Below are 14,579 nucleotides of genomic sequence, written 5' to 3' on the forward strand. Positions count from 1 at the left end.
CTTAAAACTCTATGGATAATTAAATAACAGGTTAGACAAAACTGAAGGCAGAATTAATGAACCGAAAGTAAGTTAAAATAGATAACTGGGAGGGGAAAAAAGTAGAACTATGGAAGAGAGATTATGAGGTGAAAAGGATAGGAAACAATATTATTCAGTATTACAGATGAGGATGATATTTCAAAAAGTGACAGAGAATTTCCAGAACTAATGGAGATATTGATCCTCTCTAGCCTTGGGCATCTTACCCTGACTCTGCTTGCAAATATTTTCATTCATTTACTTCAATATGATGTATAATCAATATTTTCTGTATGCCAAGATATAAAAAGTGCTGGAAAGCACTGTTTTGGGCAGGGGCTGGCAATTTTTTTTTTTTTTTTTTGTCTATAAAAGACTAAATAGTAAATATTTTAGAAGTTGCAGGGATTATGATTTCTGTTGCGACTCAACTTTGCAGTTGTAGTACAAAAGAAGAAATAGACAATACATAAACAAATAGGAATGACTGTGTCTGATAAAATTTTATTTACAAAAACATGCAGCAGTCTGTATTTATGTCACAGGTTGTAGTGTGCAAACCCCTATGTTAGATGGTCAAGGTGAGAATTACAATAAAAAGCACATGGTGCCATTTGATTCCCAATGTTAGCCCAGAGAATTTGTGTTGAGGGCACGATGCAGCATTTCTTGAACTTTATAGCTCATGCTAATGGACATAATGGGTTGCTAATAATATTAGAAGCACTTATGTAAACGTTATCAGTTTAAAAAGAATCACTTATATGCTAATAAATGTAATAATACACCTTTAAGAAACTAAGCATTTAAGATTTAAAACCATTAAATCTATGATGTAACTTAAAACATTCTAAGATAATTTTTAAAATTTTGAGAAATTAAAAAGAAAAATTTACCTGAAGAAAGCTGAATTATAATGGCTTTATGAGAAAACACACAATTGCGAATATGAAAAAGCTTCAAAAAGTAGTGTATAGTGTAAACAGAAAAGCAAAAAGTAAAAGCTTCATTTAGTTTCATGTCAATAAATCTTTAATTGTATTTCTATTTTTTTAGAAAATTAAATTTTTTCTATTGCTTTTTGTAATATTTTTAGAAGAGCAGGGTTGCTTTGCAAATAGAAGCAAACATTTTATCCACAATAAATCTGAAAACCAAGAACCATTCTAAAGTTTGGCATTATTATCTTTGATTATAATATAAATTTTCTTTTTTGGAGATCAGGTAAATTTTACTTTAATTTATAAGGACTAGTATTTTGATAATGTAAAGGTCTAGTATTTTCAATTTTTTTCAATGTAAATATAATCAAGGGACAAAAGCATAACATAGTTTTATAATATTAGATAATTAATGATTGGACTTGAATGGATAATGGAAAGTTCTATGGCATTTTAACATCTTAGATGCAAATTCCAAAAATTTAACTTATCTCCTTCTGCAGTTCTGCAACATACTGACTGTGAATATACCTACTGAGGCAAGGTTACAAGTGTCAGCCAAAATTAGTTATTTTGTTTTACCCCTCTAAGTACAGAAAAGAGCAACTACAATACCTTAGGAACTATCCAGTAAAATGGAACATGCTGGCACCTAGAACATATATTGGAGATAGAGGCTGCACATAACAGTGTTAATTTAGAAGACTGAACATCATACGTTTGTCATACAATTGGGATTTCTTTCTAAAGTATCGACTGCGATAATGTAATCAGTTACATGTTAACATGTAGTAAACAGACCAATCTTTGCTACAAAGGTAACATAATTTCTTGAAGTTAAATAGTTTTCAAATCCTATCTATGGTTAATTGAATCACCAGGAAATTCTAGAAATAGTTTTCTACTGGAATGATGGCTATATGTTGTTAAATATTTTTAATATACAGACTTTTTTTTTTCATTGTTGCTCACAAAAAGGCTTCAGTTAGGTAATTATGAGTCTGTAGAGGATGTTTCCACATTTCTTTCCAAACAATGAGACCATGGTATTGCTGTTTTACACGGTTACTATTCTTGGTTTATTTCTTAATTGCTTAAATGAAGTCTCCAACAAGACCTCTTTCTTGTTCTTTTTGCTCCTGTATCATACTTGTAAGAAAATTATTTTCTGTCCATCTTAGTTTGATCCAACTCTATCCCAGTTTGAACAGAGCCATATAAAACAGCTTTATCATTTGGTTATTCCCTGCAGGGAAAGGTTGGCTATCCAATAATAGTAACACTTTGTGTCAGTATTTAAAATTTCTAAGAGGAACATATTTTTCTTAAGGTATGTAATATTGTGTCTTCCTAATATATAGATATATCAATCATCCACAGAGCAAATAAAATGATGTCAACTTCCCTGAAATAAGAAGATGAGGTTGAAGTGTTAGTTTTATGTTTGCTAGGATTTATACTGTGAGGTAAACAAAATTTTGACTCCCAGGATGAATGACGAAGGGAGAGAAAGATATTCTGCTTATGAATAAATAAGAATAATGGTAGCAAAGGAGAGAAATTGTTCAATTATTTAACTTTGAGAGAAAACAAGCCAGTGGCAGTCTCAGTCAAGATATGACGGTTGCTACTCCCAACTCCAATAAATCAATTTGAAATGAAGAAAAAATGGCGAAGTCTGGTCCTTAGAAGCTTTTGTTTTCAATGACAAGATAGGTAAGTAAATTACAAATGGATTGATGAAACATTTTCTGAAAACACGTAGTCCTTCACAGACTGGACAGTATTAGATGGATAGTTACAAGATCCATAGAGAAAGACCACAGGCTAATTTAAGGGAGGGAGTATAGGTTTTCCAGGAAATGTAGTCACCATGCATGATCTAATACTCAAAATCCAAATTTAGAGTAGCTCAAAGAATGTGCAAATTATCAATCACTCAAATGATAACTTTGTAAGCCACTTTAAGAGAACATTTAACTAGCTCTCTTCCTAGTCACATACTCTTTCTTTCTTTCTCTTGCCTGATTGCCCTTTCCAGAACTTCCAATACCATGTTGAACAGGAGTGGTGAGAGAGGGCATCCTTGTCTTGTGCCGGTTTTCAAAGGGAATGCTTCTAGCTTTCGCTCATACAGTATGATATTGGCTGTAGGTTTGCCATAAATAGCTCTTATTATTTTGAGATATGTTCCATCAATACTTAGTTTATTGAGAGTTTTTTGCATGAAGCGGTGTTGAAATTATCGAAGGTCTTTTCTGCATCTATTGAATAAAAAATATTCTCCTATTTAAAATAAGTCTATGTCTGAAGTGAGAAAATTACTTTGAATTTATTTCGTGCGTCACATACAATGAAGCATTTTCAATATCTTGTTAATTAGTGAGCCAAAACAAAACAAATATATGTTTCTAAATTGTCTAAAGATGCTTTGTCTAATGATCGTAAAATAAAACACCTTTGTTTGAGATAATCTGGGTAATAGATTATTCTTGGAAATAAAATTAATTGTTTATAATGGATCTTACTACTGTAAAAAGCTGAAACATTCTTCCATCAAACTTCCAGTGTTAGGTCTAATAATTGCTAGAAATATTTATCAACTGATAAAATCAAATAGAGATGGGAATAATTCTTAGATAGAAAATGTACTTAGGAAACATGCAAACATTCATTCTTTTACCAAAATAGCCAATAAATATTTATCGAATGTATCCTACATGCAGGTATAGTAGGCACCAACAGTGCAGTGATGAATAAGAAAGACAAAGTATTTCTTTTATGGTGCTTATTTTCTTGTGAGGAAGGCAGGTGGTAACCAAACAAAAATAAGAAAAAGGAATGCGTGCTGTGAAAGTATAAAATGGGGTGATATAAAGAGAACGACAGGGCAACATTTTGGATTAGGTGGGCAGAGATATCCTCAGGGAGAGATGTACAACGAGATACACAGAAGCGCAGTTTATAGACTAAAATTAATGATAAATCATGCCAGTAGTCATCGACATAGAGAATAGTAAATCAACTTTGATATACCTATACAATGCAGCAGATACAAGGAATGAAATATAGGAAGTGTAAAACAAATTTTCCAAGATATTTGTTGAATTTCGAATTGGGATTGTCAAGTGTTCATACAACATAAAAACATTTATTTAAAAATAGTGTGAATGTCTATGAATGAATACATACGTCAATGTATAAATGGATATACGAAATTAGGAACAACAAAATGTAAATAGGAATGATCTTAGAGATCTGGGTGGATGTGGAGGCCCAAGATGGTGATGATCAGTGGGGTTCTTTACATTAACAGTTCTACTTTAAAGTTTTACAAGTAAAAAATACTCGTGCATTGCTTTTGTAATGAAAAATCAATTTTTAAAATTAAAAATAACAGCAACTTGATAAACCAACATTAAAGCACAACTTCTAATTTGAACTTTATTACTGCAATCTCGAAAATATTTAAGTCAGCCTTTTTCTGTTAAAAAGAAGTAGCACTATCTCTTCACTATTAACTATATTTACAGGACCTATACTCAAATTCAATATCATTACATCGATAAAACTATTGTGTATATATAAATATAGTCAAAATAGAAGAACAAATGTGAAGAAAGGAAACAAAGTTGTCTCAGCCTTCATTGTTTAAAGCTCACCCAGAAAAACACTTTCAATAATGAAACAATCTAGCGAAAACTGTGATGGGAAAGGAGTTTTGTCACAATGGGAAGGTTTTTGATCACTTTCTGGATACATCAAGAAAACATGAACTACACTGATCCCTTGAGATTATCTTCTTTGAAAGACAACTAAACACATTTCCTCTCCCTGGGTAGTTTTCTTCAAGGACAATTTAGAAGCTGAATTTTGTAAAGCTGAGACATTCTTCGTGATGGCTAACAGTCATGTTACCGGCAGATGTTAGGGAGGTGTGATTGATTCCTCAGGTGAATGCTGACCTCAGAAACCAATCGTTTTATACATTCAACGTAACACCTTATACTGTCTATGAAAAGTAGCCAACAGGAGGCACAAAATAAGGGACTATCTCTTGTAGTGTCCCTTTAATAGTCCTAAGGAACTTTTGGAATAACTAACACTTTCCCCTGTTTAGATCAACAAAGAAACAGATTGTACCCAGTAAAAAAAATAATAATAAAACTACATCAAAGTTGCTTCTTATTCACAGAGACATGGAAACTAAAATCAGGAGTGGCACATGTATACATATGTAACAAACCTGCATGTTGTGCACATGTACCCTAGAACTTAAATTATAATAAAAAATAAATTAATAAAAAAGATAGCACATGTTTCTCGGGCAGAAAATATTCAACTAGATTTTTATAGCATTTTATTCTTCCCTTGGCTATATAACACACCAAGTACACCTTAGATTATACCACCAAATTCTTCTCTGGCTAATGGTACAGAGAGAAAGCTTGCAAAAATTTTACTATCATGGATTTGTCTGTAAAGTTCCAAAAAGAAAAAAATAATAATGACATCAGTAAGGCTATTCAGCTCATGTTATCACCAGGGCAATTTGGAATTCTCTGTACTTAACTATTGTACTGGACTAGAAGTAGAGGATACCCAGAGTATCAGAACCTATAGCAAAAAGTGTGTTTAATATTAATTGTAATTTAAACTATATCAGCATCCTAGGACTGAGAAAATTGTCCGAGAGTTCAATCTTTTCCTAGAGATTCTAAGAATGTTCCTCTTCTAGACTCTCTGGTGAGAAACAAGTAGCATCACAAAACCTCAGATGTAGATCATATCAGGGGTGAAGAACACCAGGAAAATTCGTAGAATACATAGAGTCCAACAATATGGTGCTTCATCTGACAGCATATATAGAGTGGTATTAGCTTTTGGGATTGATTGATATTTATCTCCCCTCATGCAAAATCAAACCAAACCAAAAAATAAAAGTTGTAACCTACACAAGTATTTAAAGTATAGGCATCTAACCAAGACTTAACTACAGATTTTTCTGCTCTTTGAGACATCAAAAATCTCATAAGATTATCAATAAAATAAAGGTGATTTTGATGAGCTATATTGCGATTACTTCTACAAACAAACAAACAAAAAACATGGAAGAATCACTCACACTTATTTAGTGCAATTGTTTTTTCTGCCTGAATTCAAAAATATACAAATACAAAATTAAATGTTATTCAATGTTTTTATGACAAAACAATTTGGAAGGACCATATAAATATTGCATTACTCTGATAAAAGATTCAAGGTCATGTGAGTAATATATTGGCTAAATGACCATAGAGCTTGCTATTTTATTCTGCAATGCTAAGCTGAATTACTAGGGCAAGATGTAAAGATGGCATTCGGGCCTCTATAAATTCTAAAATATCAGAGCTTTTAAAAATTCCTCATGGAATTCACATTGCAATGTGCCTTACACATTAGGTAATGCAATCCTATCTTGAGATGTAATCTGATGGCATCATTACACACAAACACATTCATCATGCTGTACTGAAGATTCAGAAAGAGAATGTTTTTTTTTTCTCTGAATGTAACATCTCACTGACTTATATTCCTGTTAACTAGCAGGCAGCTGAAATAACTTAATGGACTTTGAATATTTAGCCCAAAGTAATGTAGGAAAACATCTGTCACTTACGTTTTGGCGTCATCCCACAACACACAATAGGGATTCAAAGTACCCTAAAAAAAAGCAAAGAAAGAATGCATATATCTTGAGTACATATTATAAAAAGATTGAAGGATTATGTGAAATAGAAACAGAATGGAAGATTTCTTATCTTGTGGTAAGAGATACTTTAATGATTTATTTTCAATTATTTATAAGAAATTCACATTTCCTTTCTCATAGATTTAGTGACCCATTTTATAAAGTTCTATGAAAACAGTATCTTTATTCCAAACACTCTAACTTGTATTTAGTTTTCCTGGAAATTAAAAGTGAAGCTTTCATATACCGTAAGTCTATATTTTGATGATTTTGATTTTATACTTATGTCTCTAAAACATTAGTTGCTAGATTACTTTCTTTAAGATCATAGTATTCATAATATTGAAATCACAGTGACATATCTTATAGTATGCACATGTATAATCATCACCACTACCTCCTCGTCAGCCTCTAGTTGATGTTTCCTAGAGACAAGAGGTGTCCATTTCTTGAGTTTGTTGACTTGCAATATCATCTTAATTAGCATATTATATTTGTATAGGATAATGTCTAATGAAATTTTAAGTGAAAATGCTAGATTTTAAATTTATTTCAATAATTGTGAATTGAGTACCTGCCGTGACCTTCAAGATAACACCATGGGTTTTTCACGCTGGATTATTCAATGTACTTCTGTTTTGAAGAGTTCTAATATATTTAGATACATGTATCTACAGATTCTGTCATACGCCTGAAGAATCTTCTCTTATCCATTAAACATACACTGTTGGTTTGAAGTCCTCTCATCCTCCACATGACTAATTTCCTGGAGCATACACTTTTAAAGTGTATTTAGGCAAATCACTCACTTGAGTCTGACCTGTGCACAGCAAAGCACTACCACTGCCTCTCCAAATCAGGTGCCCTCTTCCTAATAATGCAAACTAAGATTGTATTAGATATTTGGGTAGACTCTTCCTGAGCTAGATAGGTATTACTCATACATGGCAATCTCTGCTGAGCTTTTAAAATCCTGATTTTGGCATCCCACACATCCAGTATTGCTTTTAAGCTTTGTGTCATTACAGAATTAAAAAACCAAACATGATTATCTATGTCTTCATCCAACTTAGTTACTGATAATAATAATTAACAGACCAAGGCAGTTAAAAGAGTCCTGAGGCCGGGCATGGTGGCTCACGCCTGTACTCCCAGCACTTTGGGAGACCGCGGCGGGAGGATCACGAGGTCAGGAGATGGAGACCATCCTGGCTAACACGGTGAAACCCCGTCTCTACTAAAAACACAAAAAACTAGCCGGACGTAGTGGCAGGCGCCTGTAGTCCCAGCTACTCAAGAGGCTGAGGCAGGAGAATGGCGGGAACCCGGGAGGCGGAGCTTGCAGTGAGCTGAGATGACGTCACTGCACTCCAGCCTGGGTGACAGAGAGAGACTGTGTCTCAAAAAAAAAAAAAAAAAAAAAAAAAAAAACAGTACTGAAACAGGCCACTGCCTTCCTTCCACAGGTGGAAACAGTCCCTCATAGACAGTAAGCTATGACCCAGCCCTCAGGCTTCAGTGTTGTCTACAAATAGTTAATCACTGGAGTGTATCTGGGAAAGAAATATCTTTGAAAGTCCAGAGAAGCTCTTTTGGAGGTGTGCCTTTCTAAATGTTGTTTGATGGGTCCATTCTAAATTTTTGCTAGAAATAAATAGTAAGATCGCTGTTCTAAAACATATGAAATTAACTCAAACCTTACATATTATTCATTTTAATTGGTACATGACTAAATCTAATATTGCAGCATCCCAGTTATTCTAAAAATTCCCTGAAAGACCACATATCTAAGGTATCTTGGATATTTTTTTTTAAGCAATCAGAAAATGCATTTGGTTTTGTTTCCCACTCTTCCTTTAAAATTTATTTAGTAAAAAATGATCTTTTTCTTGCTTCTGGATGGAAATTTAGTCATAATTTGAAAACAAACAAACAAAAAACCAAACTCCAAAGTTTTGAGTCACTCTTAAATAACAGGCTTTGGTTGTCACATTAAATCACGATCGTCATGTCATTAGCAATTGAAAATGATCTGTTACAAACAATAATCAAAACACAGAACCTGATTGAATGTCAGATCATCTTCCCTCCTCCAGATGAAGGCCTGGGCGGAGGTGGGGCATGACTCTGCCAGTGGCCAGGGTGGTAGAGGGGTGAGGGAGGGGAGGTAAAGGAAGCAAAAGGTTTTCACCTGCCTGCTAAGGTCCAAAGCCAGTTCTGAGCAATCTGGCCCTATTTGATGATTTATGTTGACTCTTCTCACTGAGACAGCCAGGTGGGAAGGGCTCCCTGACAGAACCTCCAAGGCCTGAGCACTGTGAGGAATGTGCAGTTGGGTGAGCCTTGGGAGGTTCACACCATTTGCAGGGGAGGAGCCTGGCCTCTCCTCTCCTGGGGTGGAAACTGGAATTCAATCAGCCAGGCAGGAAGCCAGCTAGCAGGACTCTGGCTTTGCGGAGGGTCCCTGTTTTATTTTTATCCCCTCTTTTCCCAATAAATTCCATTTTTTTTTTTTCTCACCCTTCAAAGTGTCTGGAAGCCTAATCTCTTGTGACCATGTAATAAGAACCCGGCTCTTAGCTGAGCTAAGGAAAAAGTCCTACAACATCGCCAGCACTTAGGTGGATTCTCAGAAGACTCCCTTGCTGAGCCCCATTGGTAGTCAAACCTCTTGGGGCCTCTCCTGCCGGGTACTTCTTACCTCCCTGCAGCTTCTTTCCTTTGATGGGGTGGAGTCTTATTACGAAATGCTCATATCTCCCTACACTATGCTCCTAAAGTATAATAACACTGTCTTTCCTGAAAAAAGGTCATAGTCCTATAGAAGTAGATGAGAAATATACACATGGAATGTTCCTATAGCAATCCAAGCAAAATGTTTACATAAATATCACTAGCCATAGTTTACTAAGTAAAGAACAAATGAGGGAATGGAGCATCATGGCCTATGCTAGTCAGCACAAGTTTCATAGACGAAATGGGTTATTATCTGGTTCCTACAGAAGGCATAGATCTAGATGTTCTAAGGAAGGAAAGGGGAATGGTGTATTAAATTTGTTTCTTATCTATCTTATAAGATCCTGTCTAGTCTTACCTGAATTTTTCATATAGCTTGTGACTTTCTGATAAATCCACAGCACCGCCAAAATGCTGTCATAAAGTTATGCTATATTTACCTAGGGCTTTGTTCAAAGGAGCTCAGATAACCTTATAGAAAACAAATTATCCTTGTAACATCACAGTGAAGAGTATGGGAGCATGCATTTCAAGGATACAGAAACCAAGTGCAGCTGAGGAACTTGCGATAACAGATCCATTAAATCTAATTGGCTGATTTTAATGAGGTATAATGTAGGATAAATCTTTATATAAACTAATATAAGATACTGACTACAGGCTTAATATTTCACAATGATTGTTCACAGTAGGGCCACAACAACAACAACAAAAAATAGAAAAGAAACAACATGTAAACTTAATTGTTTGGATACTTCTTTCCTTTTTATCACCATAAAGAAACTGATTTCTTCTTCAAAAAAGGTTTCAAAATGAGAAATGCTTCTTCTAATCTTTTTCCATGACTTTGTCAACATTCAGTTTTATTCTCCATGTTCTTCACCCCTTACTTCTTAGATCCTGCTGCATGCTTCTCTTTCTTTTTGTGCTTATGGAAATTTAAACACCATACATGTGAGCATTATTATAGGTTCCAAAATGCATCATTCAATCTTAGGTTTCACTACACATTCTGGGATACACACCATAAACATTTATTCTAGTATGGTCACCAATATGTGAGACTGTGAGCTAAGGTCAATAGTTGGAACATCTGAAGTTTAGAAAAATAAGCAGAACAAACAAATGAGAAAAAACTTAGTACCTGAAAACACTAGTCACTTAAGCAATTAGAATGTGAGATGGAAAAAAAAGTAACCTATGATGAATGGATTCTAAATATTAAAAAAAAGAAAGCTGGCTACAAGGTTTTGCTGAGTAAGTGCCTGTAAAATATTTGTTATAATTTTCATTTACTTTCCTCAAAGGGACTCTGTTACTAGATCTGTTATGAGGAATTTACAGAAAATCAATAACGGGAAATAGCCCAATATAAAAAAATGTAATGGCAGGGCTAGAGGAAAAGAGAGAAGCTAAGTACTAATCTGTAGAAGTAGATTTAACAAATGTAGTAAACTAAGGAAACAAAAATTCTTAGGTAAACAAGACAGATGGGTTAAAGAAGATTAATTTACCAAACTATCAATAAATAGTATATATTGACCTACCAAATGGTAATACTGCACATATTTGGAAACTTTTGAAAAGGAAATGCTATTCTTGACAAACATATTTTTGGCAAAACAAACAAAAACTGCCACTCTTGGTTCCATTCAAAACAGCATAGCTGAATTCTACATGTTTCTACTTACTCACTTTTAAGCATTTAAAAAATTCACCACTGCCCAAATTTCTAATTGCCGTAGATGTTCTACACACCACTCTCGAGTGTCTTCGCTATTTTCTTTTACTTCTCTCCTCTGTTCCGTTATCAACCAAACAAATATATTTACTTAATAGTAGAATATATCACTAGCTTTGCCAATGTATTTCAATGGGTGGTTCTCCCTTTTGTTGGACTGCATGACTTTTTTTTTCTTATTTATAAAATAGATGATCTGGACATCTTTTCTAGCCCTCACTCTCAATGATTCTAGAAATTCATTTTATTCTTTCAAAACTCTCTCCTAAGTCTTTTTAAGGAAATACTCAACTATGTTATATTACCCTCACAAAGTGCAGAAGTCAGAAGAGATAGCAGGCAGATGATCACAACAAGTCTGACCATTCTGCAACCATTCTGAATTCATTTACTAAACACCTGTTACATTCCAAGAACCATTCAAGGCACTGTGATACAAGGATGAGCAAAACTAAGTCCCTGCCTCATGTATTTCACCATAGTGAAGGGCAGAGAGAGAGAGGTATGACTAGGTACGACTAGGAAAATAGAGTGGATAGTACTTTTGTTTATTAAGAAAGCTTCATCAGTAAGATTATCTTTGAGAAGAGATCTGAAACAAGTTGGTTACAGAAAAGATAACAATAATATCACAATACAAATGACCAAGTTTCTATAAATTTTCCCTGGTGTTTTAAATTTTAAATATATTCAATGCATATGCTACCTTAATCACACTCTTGCTATCTTAATGATGCTTTCAAAGTGTTTCTCTGGACCTACTTCAGAATAAACTGGGATGAATACAAAAAATGTGGATTCATTGGCAATAGGAATGTTAAGGTTGAGGCTAAACGTAGAAATCTCCATTTTAATAATGACAATCTTGCCTCTTCGTAATTTTTTTCACATCAAATTTAGAGAATCATTGCTCATGATATACATGGCAGAAATAACATGCTGAAAACATTTAAACCTACTCGGTAATTTTGAAATAAACAATGCATTACTATTTATCATAGTCACCATTCTGTGCAATAGATCATTAAAGCGTGTTCCTCCCGTCTACTGAAAACTTGTGAGGTGATGGATTTGTTCATTACCCTGATTTAAGCATCCTATATTGTAAACATATATCAAAACCTCTCATTGTACCCCACAGGTCAATACAATTATTATTTGTAAATTACAAACACAATTGCTTAAAAAAAGAAATAACGTGGTTACTCTATTTTTACTCAGATGTTTGAATGCTTGGTGGTCATATGCCATAATAAACTACTAATCTTGAAACTTCAGAACTTTTTTGTACCTTCACAGCCTCCTTGAAACAAAAATAATCTCTTTTCTGTGGAGGCAAAGCAAGTAAATAGGCAAAGCAGCTAAGTGCAGGATGAAGGGCAGTGACTTCATCATAACTATTTGACATTTCCAGTGCTCTGAGTTAGATGTTACAGAATGAATTTTTCTGTCACATTGTTCAGTGAGTTGGACATTGGTCTCTTGAGTGTAGGGGAGAAAGACTCTTCAACTGACACTGTATTGTCTGTCTTTAATTTCCTAAATCTTAGATGGCAAGGCATTACTTTAAAATGACCTGGATTCTAAGTTTATCCTCTCTTTCTTTCTCCACTAAAGATTAATTGTTATTATTGTATGTAACTACCCAAATAGATTTTGGAGATTCCTCAAGAATATTTCCAGTTTGCATAACTGGATCTGCAAAAGACCAATTCATATCTTGTGCATATTTTTTATTTATTTATTTATTTATTTATTTATTTATTTATTTATTTATTTATTTTGAGAGAGAGAGTCTCACTCTGCAGCCCAGGCTGGAGTGCAGTGGAGTGATCTTGGCTTACTGCAACCTCTGTCCTCCGAGTGCAAGCCATTCTCCTGCCTCAGCCTTCTGAATAGCTGGGATTACAGGCGCCTGCCACTGAGGCTGGCCAATTTTTTTTTCTTTCTTTTTTTTTTTGTATTTTTAGTAGAGATGGGGTTTCACCATCTTGGCCAGGCTGGTCTTCAATTCCTGACCTCATGATCCACCCGCCTCGGCCTCCTCATAATTTTAATGATATTTTAGAAGGACACATTCAAAAAATCTCAGGAATTGCTAAGGGAAGCAAGACATTAGTAGATGTAAATTTTTCCACAGTCAAATCTATCACAGGTCACTAATAGTTGATCAGTGAGAGGGACCCATTTCAGGGTCATGTCTTTTAACATATGAACAGTTCTACAGGGCCTTAAAGAGTAAAACACCACACAAGGGGATGCAGCAGTGAAAAAGTACAATATAAAACTCAACAGGAAGTAATCTCCTGGATGTTCTTCTCTAATATTTTCTCAAAGTTATGATAAGTACTGTTTCATATTTTAGTATTTTAAATGATACTTAGAAGGAGCTAAATCTGGGTCTTATGTTCAGTTTTTAAGGGATAGCTGTTGTGTACCTAAAGCCTAAAAAAACACATTGAGAATACAATACTGAACTCTTACTTGTTAGGAAGTTGGAAATGTAGATAATTTGGATGGATTTTATGAGGATTCTCATCACATTGAAAACCAGATAAACTAAGATGGAATGGAAAAAAAAATGGCTTTAGCTAAAGCAGAATTACATGAAGGCCACTGAAGTAAAAAATGTAGAATACTGTTTTTATCAGGACGAGTCCCATCCATGTTACATAGCTATTCACAGAAAGTTGGCAGCTATTTGATTGGAATACAAGGGGAGGACACATATTTAATATCACTTCTGCTATGTAGTTAGTAGCCTACATTAACCAGATGACACTATTTTTATAGATAGGATAACAGCTTGCTTCTCTAATTTCTGAGATATATCACTAACCTGTGTTATTTCCAGAGGAATACTTTCCACTTGTCATATGGGAAGCAGTAAAAAGTAGAACTATCACGAGGACATTTTTACATGTGTATCCTTCAAAGAAAATCATTGCCTCTACATATATTTCTCAGAGTGCCCTACCTGTATGTGATTACACCATTTCCAGTAATGGCTGCATAGAGTCTGGTGTACCTCTCAGCAAACAAATGGGTCTTCTAGAGTTAAAAATGTTCAAGTATTTATTATTAATTAATGTGGCAAATAACTTTAATAAATAAATAAATACAATAACTAGATTTTATATAGGTACAACATATAGCCTATGTCCTTTTCTTTTACATCCAAAAGGACTATAATAACATGCCCTAATAATAATTATATAGGGCTATAGCAGAGACAAGGGGAGTCACACAGAAGTTCCTCTTGACATGTAACACACATATGCCTTTTGACATGTACTCACACAAACATCCCTTCTGACTTGTAACACAACACAGTCATAGGTTCTGGGGATTAGGATGTAGACATTTTTGGAGGAGTCACTATTCTGCTTATTACACAGGCGTTGACCAT

General features: G+C 34.3%; 1 protein-coding gene across 4 annotated transcripts in view; it reads right to left on the reverse strand.

Moving 5' to 3' along the window:
- The window catches only part of LOC105479493 (adhesion G protein-coupled receptor B3), a 735,858-nt gene that overhangs the window by 304,039 nt on the left and 417,240 nt on the right, over positions 1–14,579 (reverse strand). For all 4 annotated transcript variants that reach the window (XM_071095963.1, XM_011737487.3, XM_071095965.1 and 1 more), the window contains one exon: positions 6,622–6,665. In XM_071095963.1, coding sequence (XP_070952064.1) covers positions 6,622–6,665 — 44 coding nt within the window. The remainder of the gene's footprint in view (positions 1–6,621; positions 6,666–14,579) is intronic.

The sequence above is a fragment of the Macaca nemestrina genome, chromosome 5 (assembly GCF_043159975.1).
Source record: "Macaca nemestrina isolate mMacNem1 chromosome 5, mMacNem.hap1, whole genome shotgun sequence".
In the NCBI taxonomy this organism is placed as follows: Eukaryota; Metazoa; Chordata; class Mammalia; order Primates; family Cercopithecidae; genus Macaca; species Macaca nemestrina.